This window comes from Maniola jurtina, chromosome 17, assembly GCF_905333055.1.
Source record: "Maniola jurtina chromosome 17, ilManJurt1.1, whole genome shotgun sequence".
Classification (NCBI taxonomy): Eukaryota; Metazoa; Arthropoda; class Insecta; order Lepidoptera; family Nymphalidae; genus Maniola; species Maniola jurtina.
The window spans coordinates 3,676,234-3,694,773 of record NC_060045.1 but is presented as its reverse complement, the minus strand read 5'-3'; the positions used below and the strand labels follow the sequence as shown (position 1 = coordinate 3,694,773).

At 36.7% G+C, this 18,540-nt stretch overlaps 1 protein-coding gene across 3 annotated transcripts; it reads right to left on the bottom strand.

Annotated features, from left to right (window-relative positions):
- Positions 1-435: 435 nt before the first annotated feature.
- LOC123873840 (protein lin-54 homolog) lies at positions 436-16,419 on the bottom strand. 3 transcript variants are annotated; one of them, XM_045918918.1, is made up of 23 exons: positions 16,019-16,419; positions 15,674-15,821; positions 15,507-15,598; positions 14,415-14,528; positions 13,628-13,868; positions 13,120-13,232; positions 12,386-12,461; positions 12,032-12,168; positions 11,450-11,558; positions 10,465-10,565; positions 9,870-9,944; positions 9,100-9,190; positions 8,332-8,418; positions 7,405-7,407; positions 7,160-7,230; positions 5,866-6,177; positions 5,619-5,762; positions 5,154-5,247; positions 4,218-4,425; positions 3,292-3,403; positions 2,295-2,428; positions 1,979-2,177; positions 436-1,262 (listed from the first exon to the last, which is right to left on the bottom strand). In XM_045918918.1, the coding sequence occupies exons 1-23, from the start codon at positions 16,064-16,066 to the stop codon at positions 1,251-1,253; spliced, it is 2,721 nt and encodes a 906-aa protein (XP_045774874.1). In that variant the 5' UTR covers positions 16,067-16,419; the 3' UTR covers positions 436-1,250. The 3 variants fall into 3 exon arrangements, with proteins under 3 accessions (XP_045774874.1, XP_045774872.1, XP_045774873.1); XM_045918916.1 differs by lacking the exon at positions 7,405-7,407 and having other exon boundaries at positions 2,283-2,428; XM_045918917.1 differs by lacking the exon at positions 7,405-7,407 and having other exon boundaries at positions 2,283-2,428; positions 7,160-7,227.
- Between the last annotated feature and the right edge of the window lie 2,121 nt (positions 16,420-18,540).

The window sequence follows — 18,540 nt, the reverse complement described above, 5'->3', positions numbered from 1 at the left end:
TTTAAGGGTTGCGGTAGGCGCGGCCCGACAGTTAATTTGTACGTACTTGAATTGAGCTTTTAAGTTAAAGATGCAATGCTTTTGTTTTTCTTTATTTAATTAGCATTCTTCAAACACATTAATTGGCAGAATAATTTTTAAAATCATTAAACGCTTAATAGATGACCTCTGAGCCAAAACGGATGTTCTTATAAAAATTGGAAGGCATATAATAAAACAAACGCGACTTTTAGAAGTAAAAATGTCTCTTTTATTAAGTATAATATCACTATTATTTACATTTCTTCCTTATGTAAATATATTTTTACATAAGGCACATGCTTATGACTAGAATAACATAAAATATATGTACATTATTTACACATTTGCGATGTAACAGTGTTAAACATCTGATATAACCTAGTATCTTATTTTGGCTAAAGTATTTACAATATATTCCATTTTAAGCATTCACAAGAATATTTATAACAATATATCAATGGTTACTATTTACTTAACAGTCTTTTTATACAAAGAAAATAACGTATTATTAAAGCTTTACACCCATTACATAGAACCGCATTTCTATCGGATTGATATGATATCGATGTTATAACGTGCGCCATACTTTTTCGTAGATGATTTCGATCCAGTCTGATTTATTTAATAGAGAATATTTGATATTCCGAGGCTACGATCAATGTGGATTTATGTTGATTGTAGCTGTCATAAAAATTCATTAATAACAACCAAGTCATAAGGAAAAAATTGAAATAATAATTAAAATGTCCACAAACTTTCACTTTATTCACTAGTAATACGAAAATACCGCATACAATCTTTCCATTGACGCAAACTAGGGAACAAGAGGCTCCTTTTCTAGCTTTAATAGTTTCTTTATGAAACAAAATATGGTCAGGAAGAACGAGTGAATGAATATTATAAGTAAGTAGCAGTCAACACTCAACAAGTTCTCTTGACAATCTTTTAGTTCCGACATGAGGATATTTACTATACTGTTCCGAAACTAATTCCTTAAACATCATTAAGTATGTGCACATGTACCAATGAAAGTGCGGCCCTATGAAGTGGGTGGAGACTAATAGCAAATTCGTAATAGGAACATTATAAAAAAATATAGAGATTGCACTAAAAAAAGATTGCTCTAGGTATATAATATTAATTTCAACTATCACTTGTGGAATATATTAGTGCTGTATAATTAATTATTATTATCACTGTACACCGCTCAGAGAACTTTCCTTCGAATATCATGCGGGTTCCTAAAACAATGTAAAACGTAATGTTTATTTCTTGCAATAATGTAAAGCGGCAGGAACGCGCGTGGTGTACTTAAGTCTTAACGGGGTTTCGTGAGATGTAGCCCTGTTTCGTTCTACAATCATTTACAAAGTTTTTAAGGTGTTGATTACACCCTAAAAACTTCCTCAAAAATGACACCCATACCGAGTTCCAAAAAATACGTCAGCCATTTTGAATTTCAAAATTAAAAATTTTCAAAAGCTTCGGAGACAATACAAAAAGCTTTGGAAATGACACCTACAATAATATCGATTTCTTAAATGTATTTGAAGGCTGGCGGCTTTTTCGCACCATCGCTTTGCTAAAAAGCCAATCCACTATGTCAGAGCGGCTTACGCCGGTCGGCAGAGCGGAGTCAAAGTTATTTTTGTGATGCTGATGAAAAAAGATGACTCGGTCGTTTGATCGCCGGTCATCTAGTGCGATCCTACTCTACTATACCATACACAGAACATACCTCCTCCATGAGGCACGGCTTCTATTACTTTTGTTCTGACGCTGCAGGGTTACCTGTGTGCGTCAACATTCACCTCCTTGATGACGTCAGGAATGGTGTTTGTCACCCTTTGCTCCGGCTCCGTGTTTGCTCCTTGTTGTCCACCGCGGACGCTATGGGGCACTGGAATACGGCTTCTATCACTTGTTGTCATGTGGTACCGTTTGCATCAACACTCACCTCCTCCATCAATCCGACCGACGTGCTCTGGTGCGCGGCGCTGATGATGTCCTGCAGACAGCGCGCGAACTCCTCGATGACGTTGCGCATAGGGTCCGTCACCCTCTGCTCCGGCTCATCCTTGTTGTCCACCGCGGACGCTATGAGGCACTGGCACACGGCTTCTATCACTCCGGTTGTCATAAAGCTGCAGGGTTGCCTAGTAAAAACAAAGCGACATTAATTTCCGAGCATCGAGAAGGTAAAATAAGCAAAAAAGAAAGCAAAGGTAAAGAGCATAAGGTAAGATGGACAGACTACGGACTTATATACCAACTTGGGCGCAAGGGGCACGTCGGGCGGCGGCGCGGGCAGGAGGCGCGGCAGGTGGTTGCGATGTCGTCGCTCTAATGTTTCTTCAACGTTGCGACAGCCGACGCATTTGCAGATCGCCGTGCAGGCTATTTTCGCCTACACAAATTATAAAAATAATAGGTTAAGTGTGAAGAGCCCCTAGAGGGTCAAATGGTTGCAAAATTCATCAAATGGAATTTTGCCACAAATGGTTTGCTTCAAACCTCACCTATATAGTGGAGTATGGTTTAAAAACAATCAACAATGGTTTGATAGGTATGTTACCTGTCAAACCAATGTCATAGACAATTTTTTTTTTTTTTTCTCGTCTGGCTTTACACTGATTAGCCAATGTCAAGTTTGTAGTTATAAATATACAAATTAGGGAAACTATATGTATAAGTATGGACTTCGTCTATGCCGGCGCCCGCCGACATACACGCGGCGCCCCTTTAGAGCGCTTTTCAGTCAGTTCCACCACCAATAAACACCAGCAGAACGCAAAAACCGGCCACTTCTAACAAAAACACTCCAAAAAGTCACAACACGCGCGCCAGCAAACGCCACCACAGATGAAGTCCTGTCATAGACAATTAAAATGGTTGGACTCAAAGCAAAATGTATTTGAATCGAACCGTTTGACCATCTCTGTTACCTCTGTTATTTACAGACAAACAGAAATTGGTGGACAACAGAGGTAATGCTTATTTCTACTAACTATGTGCAGGGGTTTTTTTCTCTTACCATAAAGCTCCATTATATCATGGCAGCTTTATTGCTACTACCATCTAGCCTATGGGCTAATAAGTAATATTATTCTAGCTTAAACTTCTACAATTAATACTGACAGGGTGGTATCGTTTTCATATATCATTTACGAGTATATCGCACTGATATTGCTGCTAAAAATACGCACACAACAAGATATGGTATCTAAATAAAATTGATCTTTTAAAAATAACTAAATATTATTTAGTTACCTCATAACATTCACAATAGTTCTTGAGACAGCCGCTCCGTTTACAGTTGCATCCCTTGTTGTGCCTCCGAATTATCTCGGGACCTCCAACTTTCGTCTTGCCAATTTTAGGCCTGTAAAATATGTTTCGTTAAAACGTGCATATTTTCGTTCCTACGGTTGCGCGATACAGAAAACAACTTTGCGGCTGTAAGTCACCTCCCTCGCACTGCACTTTGGATGTTACAGTTGTATCTTCAAATCGCGAAAGGAACAAATAAGAAATACCAGCATGGACAAACTATTTCGTTTTTTTAATTAACTTTAAATAAAATAATAACTTAAGATATTAGAAGGGCGTGTGGCCTAGTTGTGACAACGCATATCAATCGAATGCGATCGTTATGCAACATTGACCCAATTCGGTAACCGAATGGGTCTTTCGAGGTCTGAATTTGGCCTTACGAAAAATATACACGGTAAGCCATCGTCGCTATTTAGTTATTATCATTAACGTCTGATGATAACTAATAAACCCAAGGGAACCCACTGTATTACTATCCCAAAAATATACCTATCATTATGTGATTAATAAACGGGGTTCTATTTATATTTCAACTCTATCTACTGAATCTCCGCAATGAGGAATACAGTGCAGAGAGGAATACCTGAAGGCTAAAAGTTCCTATCGAGACTCGGATGGCCATCTGGCGCTCGTTCTGCAAGTTATTGTGCCAGTAGCAGCAGTTGCAGAACTTTCTCTTAGAGACCCAATCGCAGTATAGTTTGAAGTATTGGTACTTTATATAGGTGTACTCTTCATGGCACTTTTCATTTCAATTCTCAGATTAAAAATGCGTTGCGGTCCTAAAGGATCTTGTGGAAGGCACTATTTCTGGGCTCACCTTAAATTTTTTAATTATTACTATATTTTATGAGAATTCTTACCTAAAGGCATTAGGGTTCCTGTCCAGACAACCCCGGATGGCCTTCTGGCGCAACTCCTCGTTCTCCAAGTTGTTATGGCAGTTGATGCAGTTGCAGCGGTTGCAGAACTCCCCATTGGCGAAGCAATCGCAGTACAGCTTGAGACATTGCGACTTTGTACAGTTGCACGCTTTGCGTGGACGGAGGCCGAAATCTGATGGCTTTGCCTCTGGAATTAAAAACATATTAAAAAACCGGTCAAATGCCAGTCGGACTCACATACAAAGGGTTCCATAATATATATTATGTACTTTTTTTTTAATTTGCCCATTTTGCAATTCGCCCTCTTGGTTTTATATTATTTTTTATCTTGGTTTTATATAGCGGCAATAGAAATAAATACACACAAACTTTCTACATATTGCGGTTCATGAGAAACAACCCGCTGACAGACAGACAAACGGACGGACTGCGGGGGTTCAGTAATAGGGTTTGCAGTGATTTTATGCATGAAGGTAGGGTACACCCCTGAACGTGATTACTGCTCCTAGTATCTTATATTTTAAGATATGCATAAATCAGTGCAATACACGTATGGAGGGCACGTCCTCGCCGATTTGGGTGGTCTGCTTGGATTTTGGAGTCAGTTCGGCTGGAAGCAGCACCAAGGTCTCACGTCAAACGGACGGACGATTACTTCTAAGGCTGAGATCTATAAAGTGCACTTTGACTTTGCTCAGACTTAATACACTGTATAACCGAGACAGTGTTATACCGCTGGCATAAATCTGTCTCGTTTTAAGTGAAACTTAAGTATAAGCAAAGTCAAAGTGCACTCTATAGATGTCAACCTTAGTGCGGAAAAGAAACCAAGGAAGAAATGAGAAGAAGGAGGGCACGTCATTGCAGAGAAGCTATTGATGTTGTTTCAAAAACAAGTTTAAAATTGTAACATACCTTGATCGTTTAGGGCCTCAAGGATTTTCGAATCGAATTCGGTCATTGCTTCGTCGTCCATGTTTATCGTGTTATCCATTTGTTGCGAATCATCCTGTATTTAAGAATTATGTATTAAATCTAGCGGTTATAGTGTGTTTTATTTATATTAAAATTTGATACACACAAAATGATACACAGAATAAAATAAACAAAAAACTAAGAGCAGAATGCAAAAGCGTCTTATAGCTAAAGGCGATCTCTCCCAGACAACCTTTAGAGAAAGGAGAAGAGAACAGAGAAGTAGTATTATAGTTATTATAAAAACAAGCAAAAGCGTTTGATTTTGTTTTTGTTTGTTTTGAAGATTTCCTTGAAGTTATCATAAAAATAATTAAGTATTAAAAGGGATTTCGATTCAATGGGATCTTTGAAAAGCCTAAATCCATGCAAAGTTACGGGTAAAAGCTAGTACTGAATAATTACCATTCTGTCTTGCACGGCTTCTATAGTTATTTCAGTTTGCTCGGGCTCATACTTGGTAGGAAGCATGATCAAACGTTGCTCTTCTGACTGACTGCTAGACTCGTGTTGCTCCATACTGTCCATACTATTGTCTTGTACTGGACTCTGAAATTATTTTTAAATCACTAAAAAGGCAAATCCTTGTGGATAAGACTTTAACCTCCTATTCATGATACTCTGTAATATTTAAAGTACGTTTAATACTCACGTGCGGCTGTTGCTTAAATTCGATCTCAACCTCGGTCATGGACAAGTTTTCGTCCTCTGCTACCGTGTTCTCTATGAGTTGCCGTAGCGCCGTTTTCGAGTCAACCTCTTCCAATCCGTCCGCTAAATCCTCTGACTTCGCTATCGCTTCCACGGCCAGTGCCGCTTCCGCGCCCGCTTCCTCTTCTGTGAGCTCGCTTTGTACTAGTTCTTGCTCCTCTAATAGGGTCTTGATTTCAGGTAAACTGGTGTCAGTTGTCATGTGGACAGGCGATATTGGGGCTAAAAGGCTTTGTGATGATCTTCCGGGTTGCTATAACAACATTTAAATTGATAGGCAAGTTTGCTTTGTCTGTGACCAGGCCTATTAGTAACAAAGAGCAAAGAAAGAAAAAAAAGAAAGTTCGAGGGTAAATAAGCTTACAACTTTACTATCTCAATAAAAAGCAAGTTTAGTCACGGTCACTATAAGGGTCTGTTCAGATAGACCGGTACGGAGAGCAGAGCTAGTTTTGATTGTATTTAAAATTGAGTTTTAGAATATTGACACAAGCTTTATTTTTAACCGACTTCGTTCTCAATTCGTCATGTTCTCCGATTACTCAAAGACGCCTGGACCGTTTTAGATTATTTTTTTATTGTTTGAAAGGGTATATTTCACAGGTGGCCCCATATAAATTTGGTGAAGATCTGATGAATATCTTCGGACATGAAGAACAGAAGTCCGCAATGGATAAGAGTAAATTGCTCGCGATTAGTGTAATAGCTTTGTAAACAGTAGGGTCTTACTGGGCATAGTGGTGCCGCTAAAAAATGTGAATTAAAAAAATTTCAAAAGAAAAATAAAACCAACTTCAAAAACCACAAACACTAAAAAGTAAAAAATAATTTTTGTTTCTACATGTGTAATGTATGTATGTATGAAGTCGGGCGAGCTTCGCACTTTTGGATTTCTAGTTTCTTTTAATTATGCTCCCTCGATTTCATACATACATTACTTTATACACCTATTTTTACTTTTCAAATTATTTTACAATTTTTTTAAAACTTTTAACAGATATAATAATTGCAGACTCCGCCTGAAACCACACATACAGTTTATTTAATATCAACTTCTTTTTTAATATTAACTTACTATGCTTACTGTATATTTAATAATATTAACTAGTTACACATATTTAATATATTATAATGTTATATTACCAATATGTGTATACTGTCATAGCAACGTTTTTATCATAGCGACCCTTATCATTTCATTTTTTGATCAAGGTTTATACAAAAAGTGTACTTACCGTAGCCGCTTGCGTAGTTTTCGCCCCAACCGGTGCAATTCGCACAAGTTTATGTTGAGGCTTTGACGCCGCTGCAACAAAACCACAATTTTATACTGTTCCACCAACACAACCAACTTTTATTCATTAACTGACATTCAACTGACTTGAAATATTTAAATTGTTCCAAAATTCTTAATTCCTATTTAAAATTATTTCAAATACAAAAAATAACATTCTTTTGAAAAAAAAAAAATGATTGTCACTAACTACATATTTGAATATTTTAAATTTTACCTTCTATTCCTTCCATTTTTAAGTTTTAGGAATAAAATCATTTTTGCCTGTTTTAACTTTGTATACATTGCATGTTTACTTTTTTTTACTGTTAAGAGCGGTTACGCACTCATCCGACCCGAATCCTTGAAAATATGGATATAAAAATTCGGACTGAGTTCGGATATTGCTTACGCACTCTGAATCCGAGGTAATACGAAAGCGTTCGTACAAACAGTACTACGGCTACTTCGTCGGTCCAAACCGCTATTGAGTTGGATTTTTTTTCAGATGACCGATAGAAATCGAATGACGGAAGCCGGATATAGTGCGTAAACTACCATAAAAATAGTTCTATGACTACTTTGGAACGTATTTTCACGGATTCGGATCGGAAGTATTGCGAAACCGCCCTAAAGTATAAGCATTAAGCTCATTTCTCCCCTATCACAAAAACCGTTGATATAATGCCACATTCATTTTAAAGTCCCCTTAAATTTTATCAAATCATTTTCAAGGTCTGCGCAGCTGAGGGACAACCCATGGATGGGGTCTCAAAATAGATAGCTTGAATTGAAATGCATCTTATATAACGCACATGATGGACTAATATTGTACGATGACTAAGCAGTAGCATAGAGCGCAAAAGTACTTTTGACATGGCAGTTGTCACATAGAGCAAATATGAAGAGTTCTTAAAATTTACGCATTACAGTAAACTAGCGATACCCGGCGAGTGCTACTACGCTAAAAAATAATGTTCCTAATGCATAGTTTTTTTTTTGTCTAAAACCATCTAACCATTATTACCTTTTTAATGAAACCGGTTAGGGGCACATTGGTTGATGGTTTCAAAGTCATACATAGGTAGAAATATTTTTTATGTTTTATAAATAGAGATTACAACTTATACGTACTTGTGCTAGTGTTTGCATTGCTCGTAACCACAAGAGAGGGCGGTTGCCCAGCTGTCATCTTCTCTGCTGTCATTTGGATTATATTCCCTGTCAAATGTTTATAGAAATTAGAAAATACTTGTTTCTTTTTAGACAGTTCAGTACAATATATTGGAATCCTGACTCCTAACTAGGAAAGCCTGTATCTTCGTCCTTATGGCCGGCCAATGTGTAGCCGCTGTTTACGGATTGCACAAAAATACTCTTGTTTATATTAATAGAACTAGCGACCCGCCTCGGCTTCGCACGGGTAGCTTATTACAATTTTCGTAGTTATCTCTAACTTTTTTGAAAATAAAATATAGCCTATAATAATGAAGGCGTCAGGAATAGTGTAGCTTTCTACTGGTGAAAGAATTTTCAAAATATGTTCAGTAGTTCCAGAGATTACTTCCCACAAACAAATTTACAAACTTTGCCTCTTTATAATATTAGTATAGATGAGAAAGGTACTAATCTAAACAAATACTACAAAGTCATGATGACGGCCAAATCTGCTGGGTTGGCAGATTTCACACACCTTTGAGAACATTATGGAGAACTCTTAGGCATGCAGGTTTCCTCACGATGTTTTCCTTTACTGTTAAAGTAAGTTATATTTGTTTAAAATGCACATAGACTCCCTGACTAGGAGGTCGAGCTATTCAATTGTGGTTCGAGAAACTTTCCCCTCCCTTTCCATCCGGCATGAGAAATAAGATGCTGTTACGTTACCTTAAATTAGCTTACCTTTACTGTCTGTTAGTACAAATGTTTTAGAGTTAACAGCCTTGGGTACTGCTTTGGGTGCCAAATTTTTGTATAGGCGAACATATTGGACCTAAAACGATTTAAAAAAGTCATAATTGTAATTGAACACCTGAAGCAGAGTTATCCTCTGTTTCACTTACTCATTAGAAGAAGCTTACGTACCCAGCCAATAATTAATAGAAACGATTTTTATTTTACTCTATTACTTCCTCTCTCTCTCACTCATAATATGGGCAACAATATGCGCTATCCAAGCCAATAAGGGTTTTTTTAGTCTTAGGGTTCTGTACCTCAAAAGGAAAAACGGAACCCTTATAGGATCACTTTGTTATCTATCTGTCTTTGTTGTCTGTCTGTCCGTCCATCGTGTCTGTCAAGAAAATCTATGGGGTACTTCCAGTTGACCTAGAATCACGAAATATGGTAGGTAGGTGGGTCTTAGAGCACAAGTAAACAAATAAATCTGGAAACACAGAATTTGTGGTTACATCACAAAAAAAATTATCACATATAGATGGCGCTGTTGTCATTAACTTGCTATGTTGCACATAAAAATATTAAAATATCTTGTACGATGGTACGGAACCCTTCGTATGCGAGTCCGACTCGCACTTAACCTGTTTTGTATTATTCATGTTTTAGTTGGACACAGATGTTCGTTGGAACATGTTATTATTATGAAACTGGAATATTCACTGGGAACTCTCTGATTTTCTCGTGTCAGCTCTTAATCAATTAAGTTTACTTACACCTTTGCCTGGCACACTGATCTGATGCAGTTGGGACTTTTGATTCTCGATCACTTGAATGCCATCGTTTGTCACCTAAAACCACATAATTCAGAATAAGTTCCACTGTTAAATCATTAATAACCTAGTGATTAACACTTGTGTCTCATATTGGGGTGGGGGTCCGTTTCCAAAAATTAAATATCACGTTGCCTCTAACCTTTAGGAGTTATATGTATATATGTTTTAATTGTAATCAATTAAATAAGCATATAATCAATTATTATAATAATATAATAAGCATATTAAATATCACTTCCTTTAACAGTGAAGAAAAACATTGAGACAAAATTATCTGAGAGGAGAGAGGTGTTTAAGTAGCAGGCTGGTGGCAATGCAATAAGCTACTTTTATGATCTTTCCAAAATAAACATCTGTTTCTGCACCGGCAGCAAGTGAACATGGCCTGGCGGCGGTCTAAGGCTTCCCAGGTAGACGCAGGTTTGAAATTTGAATCCTAAAGGTTCCGCAATTTTTGATATGTATTTAAAAACTATTTAGAAATTTCCTTGAAGTTGTAGGTAAAAAAACTTTATAAAAATTATTGAATTATTACCTCAGTAGCTTTAGTTGGAGTAACTGGTTTAAAGACAACATTTTTCGTTGTGTTTGTTACTTGCAATACTTTGCTTTTGGTAGGGCCACTGCTGACGGGAACTGTAACAGAAATATTAAGTAGTAGATAGTAGTAGTAGTAAAAGAAGTAGATATAACAATGTGAATCCGGAAGGATTCGAACCTGCGCCTCCTCTGGGTTTCGTGCCTTTGAATACTAGGCCACAGTTCACTTACTGCCGGTGACAAGTGTAAGGTTGAAATCTATAGAGCGCACTTAGACTTTGCTTATACTTAAGTTTCAGTTAAAACGAGACAGACTTATGTCAGCGGTATAATGTTGTCTCGTTTTAACCGTGTCTTAAGTCTGAGCAAAGTCATAGTGCGCTCTACAGATCTCAGCCTAAGAGTAACATGTTTGTAGTAGATGGCATAACAGTTGCTAAGCACTGAATAAAAATGGCCCTGGCGGCTGGCCACGATATCTGGAGGAGATGCAGGTACGAATCCTGCGGGTTCCGCAATTTTTAATATGTATTTAAAATTATTTAGAAACTAAATCATACTGTTAATTGTGCTATATACCCGCTATTTTACATTATAGTGGTAAACCATGAAATAAGCCTAAAATCTTTTAATTAGGTTTTATCAAAACTAATGCAGCAAAGCCAGATTAACTTGACACTGCAATTAATTTTAGCTCACTATTTTTTTATATAAAAAAAGAAATTGAAAATAAACTGGTATTTTTTTTAATTTGCATGGCAGCCATTTTGAAATATGCCATCTTTTTCATTATTTGTTTTTATAGCAGCAATAGAAATACACACCATCGTGAAAATTCCTATTATAAGTTCATGAGATACTGCCCACTGACAGTCAGATGGAGAGACGGATAGATGGAGGGACAGTAGAGGGACAGTAGAGCAATAGGGTCCCATTGGAACCCTTTGGGTACGGAACTTTAAAAAGTAAATATCACATACCCAGTGCTGGAGCAGGCAGTAACTTTGCAGTGGGTGACTTAATAGTTATAATTTCTTGTTTCTTTGCCAACTTCACTAGACCTTGTGTCGAAGGTGTTGCCATTAAAACCTGAAATAGGAAAATTCGTAACAGCCGACCATATTGGTAGTTGATGTTTTGTTGATCATGGCTATGACTAATTAATCCATACTTAATATTATAAATGCTAAAGTGGCAATATTACGAAAAAAGTGTATGTGTGTTACCAATTCATTGCATTCGTATCAGAGATAACTACTTATATATAGCATAATAATATATATAAGTAGATGGGCATAGGCTACTTCTTGTGCTAGAAGTTTCCATATTTTTAAAAACCTAAATACACGCGTACTAAATCGAGGATATGATCTAATATTACATATGTCTTATTTCAGAAGGATTCCATCAGATTTGTGCGTAGCCTTATGGCGTTACCATAGAATACTTGGTTGGTGTCTCAAAATAGTTAACGCTGAGATTGTCGTCTCTGTCATTTGTATGGTAATACGTAACAGAGAGAGCGCTATACCAACTTATTTCCGTTGATAGAGTAGTGTTACCTTGTTTCCAAAAGAGATGGGCACATTCTTTGGCGGCAAGGCGACGAACCGCGGCGTGCCGCCGATCTTTCCGCTCCCCACTGGCATTATCTTAGTGATTACTGCGGGCTGATTTGATGGGTCGAATTTCGGCGGACCTACAATGCAGAAGTACTTGTTATTATATTTTATTTTATGGCGCGGAGCTGCACCAGGTGGGCGCGATTTACTTCGCCAATAACGTGTGGGATTGAAGAGACACGAGAATGGTTGGTGATAGCTGAGAATTTCGAGCAGCTTTTAAATTTGGGTAATTTTATAGGCAGGTTTTTTCAGAATATGTTAATTTATAGGGTTAGTTTCTAGTTTTATTACCTTGAACTGCAAATAACTTAGCCATAACAGGCTTGCTCTGTGTACCGCTGAGATTTTTATTTGCAATCAATTGTGCCTGAAAAATAAATATTAATAACTGTTTGAAAAAGTCACAAGATTTTTAAGTTTATGTACTAGTCATTGGGTAGATTATTTTAGCTTGTAGTAGATTGATTTTGCTTAAGTGCATAGAATACTATTTCAACATTAATTAAACGTTTTCCTTTTGAACTGCGTGTTTTGTCTCGGTTGGTCTGGTGACTTATACAACCTCTGTGAGTTTGCACTGACGAAGCATTCACAAGACATGTTGAAAATTCTATTTTCTGATCATACAGCGTGTGCAATTTATATTATCGTGTATTTTGTTAAATAGGACTTGTTTGATAGATAGCCTTTGCCATACAAATCTTGAATTACGTCGAAGAATTTATGATGCGTAAAAAATTACTTCTCATGCGCCGTTTTAACTATATGTGTCAACTGTCATGTCAAAAGTACTTTTGACATGACAGTTGACCCATAGAGTCAAACAGGTGCGTGAGAAGTCATTTTGTACGGACTATACATGATTATGATTTTGATGTAAATTTTAATTAAACAAAACAAGTTTTGAGATTCACCACATACAACAACCTGTCAAACATTCATATGTTCATTCTGAGGTGCAAACGCTCAGTAAGAAATAAACAAAATATTCAAAACTAATATATTATTTAGTAAATAGTGTTCACCTGATCAGAGTCTGGTCTGACATACTGTATGTTAGGCACTGAACCAGTTGGAGACACAAGTTTTATCTTCTGAGACCCAGACGGCACCATTATTAACTGCTTCCCTATTTGTGCTGTAACAAAATATCTCATAGCAGTTAATACATTATGGCATATACTATGTATAGTTACAAATATGTACTTGTATTTATATGTAAATTATGTACTGGAGTACCTACTTATCTCTTTAGTATTTTTATAATTGTTTTTTGTAAATAGTATGTCTATGACATGTTTAATATAAAGCCATAATATTGAAAATAATATTATTTATGAAAAAGGTGCTTAGGTATCTTATCAATTTTTATGCCATTTTCATCATTAACTATTATTATTTGGATCCTGCAACATATTCTGTTTATTATTGTGCTGTACTGATCGGACTTTCGTGAGCGCTATTATAAGTCTAAATCGAGGAATAAATAAATACAAAATACAAATAAATAAATACCTAATATAAGTAACTTACCTAATACAGAATTGCCCTTAGTCGTTCCCTGCACAACGTTAGCTATGGATACCTTCACCAGACTTTGGGCACGATTGGAGGGCATGTTCATGGGCTTGGGTGCTATGGGCAGTTGTTTGGGCGGGGTGTAGGTCTTGGTGGCCACAAGCTTGGGCAGTTTAGGCGCGATCGCCACTTGTCGCGGCGCGGGTGCCAGGGCCGTTTCGGCTTTTTTGACTACTGGCCGGGCTGCTGCCACATTCTACAAAATTGCAATTAATTAGTACCTATATGATTGTATCAACTATCAAAAATCAGACAAATAATATCAACAATATCCTTAAGGTTGAAATCTATAAAGCACACTTTGACTTTGTTTAGACTTAACTTTCAGTTAAAGTAACATAGATTTATGCTGTACTAGCTGACGCCCGCGACTTCGTCCGCGTGGATTTAGGTTTTTTGAAATCCCGTGGGAATTCTTTGGTTTTCTGGGATAAAAAGTAGCCTAACGCTGTGTTAAGTGATAACGCTGTCTTGTTTCAACAGTTTTTTAAGTAGATTTGCCACTATGGCTAGTATCCAGAGCCGTAAAGCACAACAAGCTGTACTATGATGGAAAAATATTTTAAAGCATTTTTCAATATTTGCTTAACAAAACAGTGCTTTAATAAAAAAAAATTATATTAAAGATGTGTGAGTAAAGTATGCCAATATGTGACACATTTTAATTTCATAATCACAATTTTAAGATATGAGAGTAGATAAATATGTTTTTGTGTTCGGAAATTAGTTTATTATAGCTCACCTTGACAGTGATGAGTTTAGGTGGCAACATGTCAGTTTTGACAGTGCTCACTAGCTGCGGCTGGTACTGGATGTCTATCATAGTATCCGACTGAGATGCTAGTATCTGCTGTTGCTGTAACATTCAATTCATTATAATCCATGCTTGTAATTCATAATTATTATTCATTATAATATATTATGAATGCGAAAGTGTCTCTGTCTGTCTGTCTGGTATCTTTTCACAGCCCAACAGTTTAACCGATTCTGACGAAATTTGGTACAAAGTTAGCTTATATCCTGGGGACGGACATAAGCTTTTTATTCAGGTAAATCAAAGAGTTCCTACGGGATTCCTAAAGAACCGCTTAACTGATTTGTATGAAAGTTGGTACTGAGGTAGCTTGCGTCCCTGTAATTGACATAGACAACTTTTTATTCTGGAAATTCTAACAGTGCCCACAGGATCTTTAAAACCTAAATACACGCGGACGAAGTCGCAGGCAGCCTCTAGTTGATTATAATTTTAAATAAATAAATAACAAATATTTATTCGCTTTGGATTGCAAATATATACAGTAATCCCAAAAGAAGTAGTTTAATCTGTTGTTGCAACATGGCAATTTATATAAGACTAAGGATTAAATACACAAACCCAGCTGAGATCTGATTTTATCGCTGATAGCGAATCAGTACTCTGAAAATGAAGTGCATTGTGCGCTTCAGGTTCAGAGTAATGATTTGCTGACTCAGTGTCTTAACACTGAAACACTGAACGATAGCCACCAAGCTCATTTGACATTTATTTTTAATCCATTGAAGGTTTTCTACGAAAAATAATTTTGATATCGCTCAATAAAGCAGCAATGTTGAACCACCCAATGTCAAATGAGCTTGTTGGCTATCATTCAGTGTTAGACACTGATTTAGCGAGTCAGACTATTTGTTGTGCACTATAAAGGATTCCTAACATCTTTGGCATGTAGGCATGCAAATTTTGGCTAGGTACTTGTTAAGCATTTTACACTTCTTTGTAAACCTTATTAAAAAATTCTAGAAACAAAATAATTGCTAGACCAAATGCTTTTTTAGACAAGATATATACAAATCTTACATTAGACTCAACTGTTGTGGTCAAACCAGTGGTTTGGTCGCTCTGCACAGAATACTCCTGCAAAGTAAACTGGTCCCCCATAAACTCTGAAACTAAAAAATTACCTAATAAATTGCTAAACTATCCTTAGAATTTTATTTCAGTTTGAATGAGTGAATTTAATTTACCAATAATTTCTTCATTGGTTGTATCCATGAGTATGGGCTGTTCTTCGGTGTGTTCAAATTCCATCGGAATGCTCTGTTCATGTGGCGTAGCTTCAATTGACATGCCAGCTTCACTCACCACTATATCCTCAGGTTGCTCAAAATCAACCTTACAAAAAGAAAACTTTCATGTAAATCTAAACAAACATAGATCAACTTAGGATATTATTTTAATGTATTACACATTTATGTATTTATTTATCAATATAAGAATTAAAGTATAATTCACAAAGCATATTTTTATAACTATAAATTATAAATATATTATAAAAATAGACTTAAAAGTTGGTGTACTAAAGCACTTACACCCATAGCACTCTCCAGGTTTAACGAGTCGTCCAAATTGTGATCCATGTTGATTATATGATGTGTACCCTTGTTTACATAGTCCCCATACAGCTTGTACACAATATTTATTGAGAAGTGATCACCAAAAACATAACATTTTTGAGTTCAAAAGAGGCCGCCATTTTAACTTGTCAAATAAAATTTGCCTCTCCCGCAGTTCGCCACGGTTAAAAACAAATTGTCACAAATATGAAACACTATTATTGAGAAGTACACACTCGTAAAAGCAAAACTTATAATCACTTATGCAAGATAAAATATATCTCATGCGATTTCAATAATTATAGCGTTATTTGAGTGCAATTTCTTGAAAAATAACACAAAAATTGCTATAATATTATGGCGCTTGATTTGATTTTTGTAAAATTGTCAAAAAACACTAGTACCAACATTAAGATATTCTATGTTTTTGGTTTTGTCTATGCCATAATTTGCGTTCATTTTAACACTACGTTAGAAACGGGTAACATTAATATAGTAGTAGCGAGCACGTGGCGGGATCCATACAAATTTATTTTATTTACTAGCTGATACCCGCGACTTCGTTCGCGTGGATGTAGGTTTTTTTAAATTCCCGTGGGAACTCTTTGATTTTCCGGGATAAAAAGTAACCTATGTGCTATTCCAGGGTATAATCTATGTCCATTCTAAATTTCAGCCCAATCCGTCCAGTAGTTTTAGCGTGAAGGAGTAACAAACATACACACACACACACACACACACACACACATACAAACTTTCGCCTTTATAATATTAGTGTGATATACCAAAAAATAATAGGAAATCACCATTTACTTTGTACTACGAGGGCGGCACTGAAAATTTCGGGAATCAAGGAAGTGACACAACATTACTATTTAAAAATGTATTTATTGCTTTTCGAAGTATTCTCCGGGAAATTTGACACATTTTTCCATACGATGGAACCAATCATTGAAGCAACCATTCCATTCGGAAGTTGGGGTCTTCAAAATCATGGCCGTTTTGTAGGCGTCCATAGCTTCTTCAGGTGATGAAAATCTCTGACCACGCAATGTATTCTTTATTTTAGGGATAGTACAGAAATCATTAGGGCTTAGGTCGGGGCTGTACGGCGGATGGACTAATAATTTTATGTTTTCTTGCTCTAAAAACTCTTTTGTTCTGTGCGCGGTGTGAGAACTCGCATTGTCGTGATGGAGGATGATGCGGCGGTTGCAGTTCTCTTTACGGAGTTCATAAACGACCTGTGGCAAACAAATGCTAGCATACCATTCTGCATTAACCGTTCTTTGTCCCTCAACAGGAATAGTCGCAACATGGCCGGTTTTGGAGACAAACGTGGCCACCATTTTTTTTGCAACACTTCGTGAACGAACAATTTTTGTTGGCTTTAACTCATTTTCGAACACCCAAACTCGTGACTGGTTTTTTGTTTCGGGTTCGTACGCGTATATCCAGGATTCGTCACCTGAAACGATGTTGTATACAGCATTTGAGGATCCTGCGTGGAATATATCGAGAGTTCTGACGCACCAAGTAACGCGAGCCGCTTTTTGCTCTTCACAGAGCAAATGCGGTATCCATCGGGAAAACAACTTTTTTACACCTAATTGTTCATGCAAGATTATTTGTATTTGACTCATGCCAATGTCTAAAGTTGCCTGAATTTCGCGGTATGTCACATGTCGATCTTCCTCAATCAGCTTACGCACAGCATCAACGTTTTCTTGGGTGACTGCAGTTTTTGGACGACCTTGACGGGGATCATCACTGAGCTTGACACGTCCACGTTGAAATTCAGCAAACCAGCGATAAATTATGGTTTTAGATGGGGCTTCATCACCAAATGCAGAAGTCATCCGGTCAACACACTGTTTTTGTGTTAAACCACTTCGAAAGTCATAATAAATCATCGCTCTAGAATTATATCGAGTCAATTCCATTTTCTCGACGACTAAACAAGTTTGACAAGACCTTGTGACAAGACCGAGAATCTTTTTTTAAATAAATAAATGGTATTCGATTTTTAAAACCAAGGAGTTTTCAATTAAAAAGATTTTAATATGACAGGGACAGTGGAAATATTCCATTCCCGATACTTTTAGTGCAGCCTATGTAGATGATACCCACGACTTCGTCCGCGTGAATATAGGAGTTTTAATCCCACGAGAACTCTTTGATTTTCAGGCATAAAAGTACAATGAGTTAAATCAAGGTAACTATAAGTCATATCTGTTCCAAATTTCAGCCAAATCTGTTCTGTAATTATTGCGTGAAAGAGTAAAAAATATACATATTTTCTCTTTTATAATATTAGTGTGATTGATTTTCTATATTGATTTCTAAGACTTTGCGCGAATTTTGTAGTGCGTTTCATCAAGGTTTCATCGTATAGTACCTATGAAGTTATGTTGGCTCCCCTGTCTATCCAACTCATTGGCAAAGAGTATATAAACACTACGTTCTACTCATTGGCACCATATTTGCATAAGAAGACG

What these genes read in the sequence shown, in the direction of transcription:
- LOC123873840 (XM_045918916.1), bottom strand. Translation starts at nt 16,066, where the DNA reads ATGGATCACAATTTGGACGACTCGTTAAACCTGGAGAGTGCTATGGGT. An exon ending in AAACTACGCAAGCGGCTACG is followed by an intron (nt 6,178 to 7,159) that starts GTAAGTACACTT and finishes ATGTTGTTATAG; the next exon opens with CAACCCGGAAGATCATCACA. An exon ending in AGGAACCCTAATGCCTTTAG is followed by an intron (nt 3,404 to 4,217) that starts GTAAGAATTCTC and finishes CATATTTTACAG; the next exon opens with GCCTAAAATTGGCAAGACGA.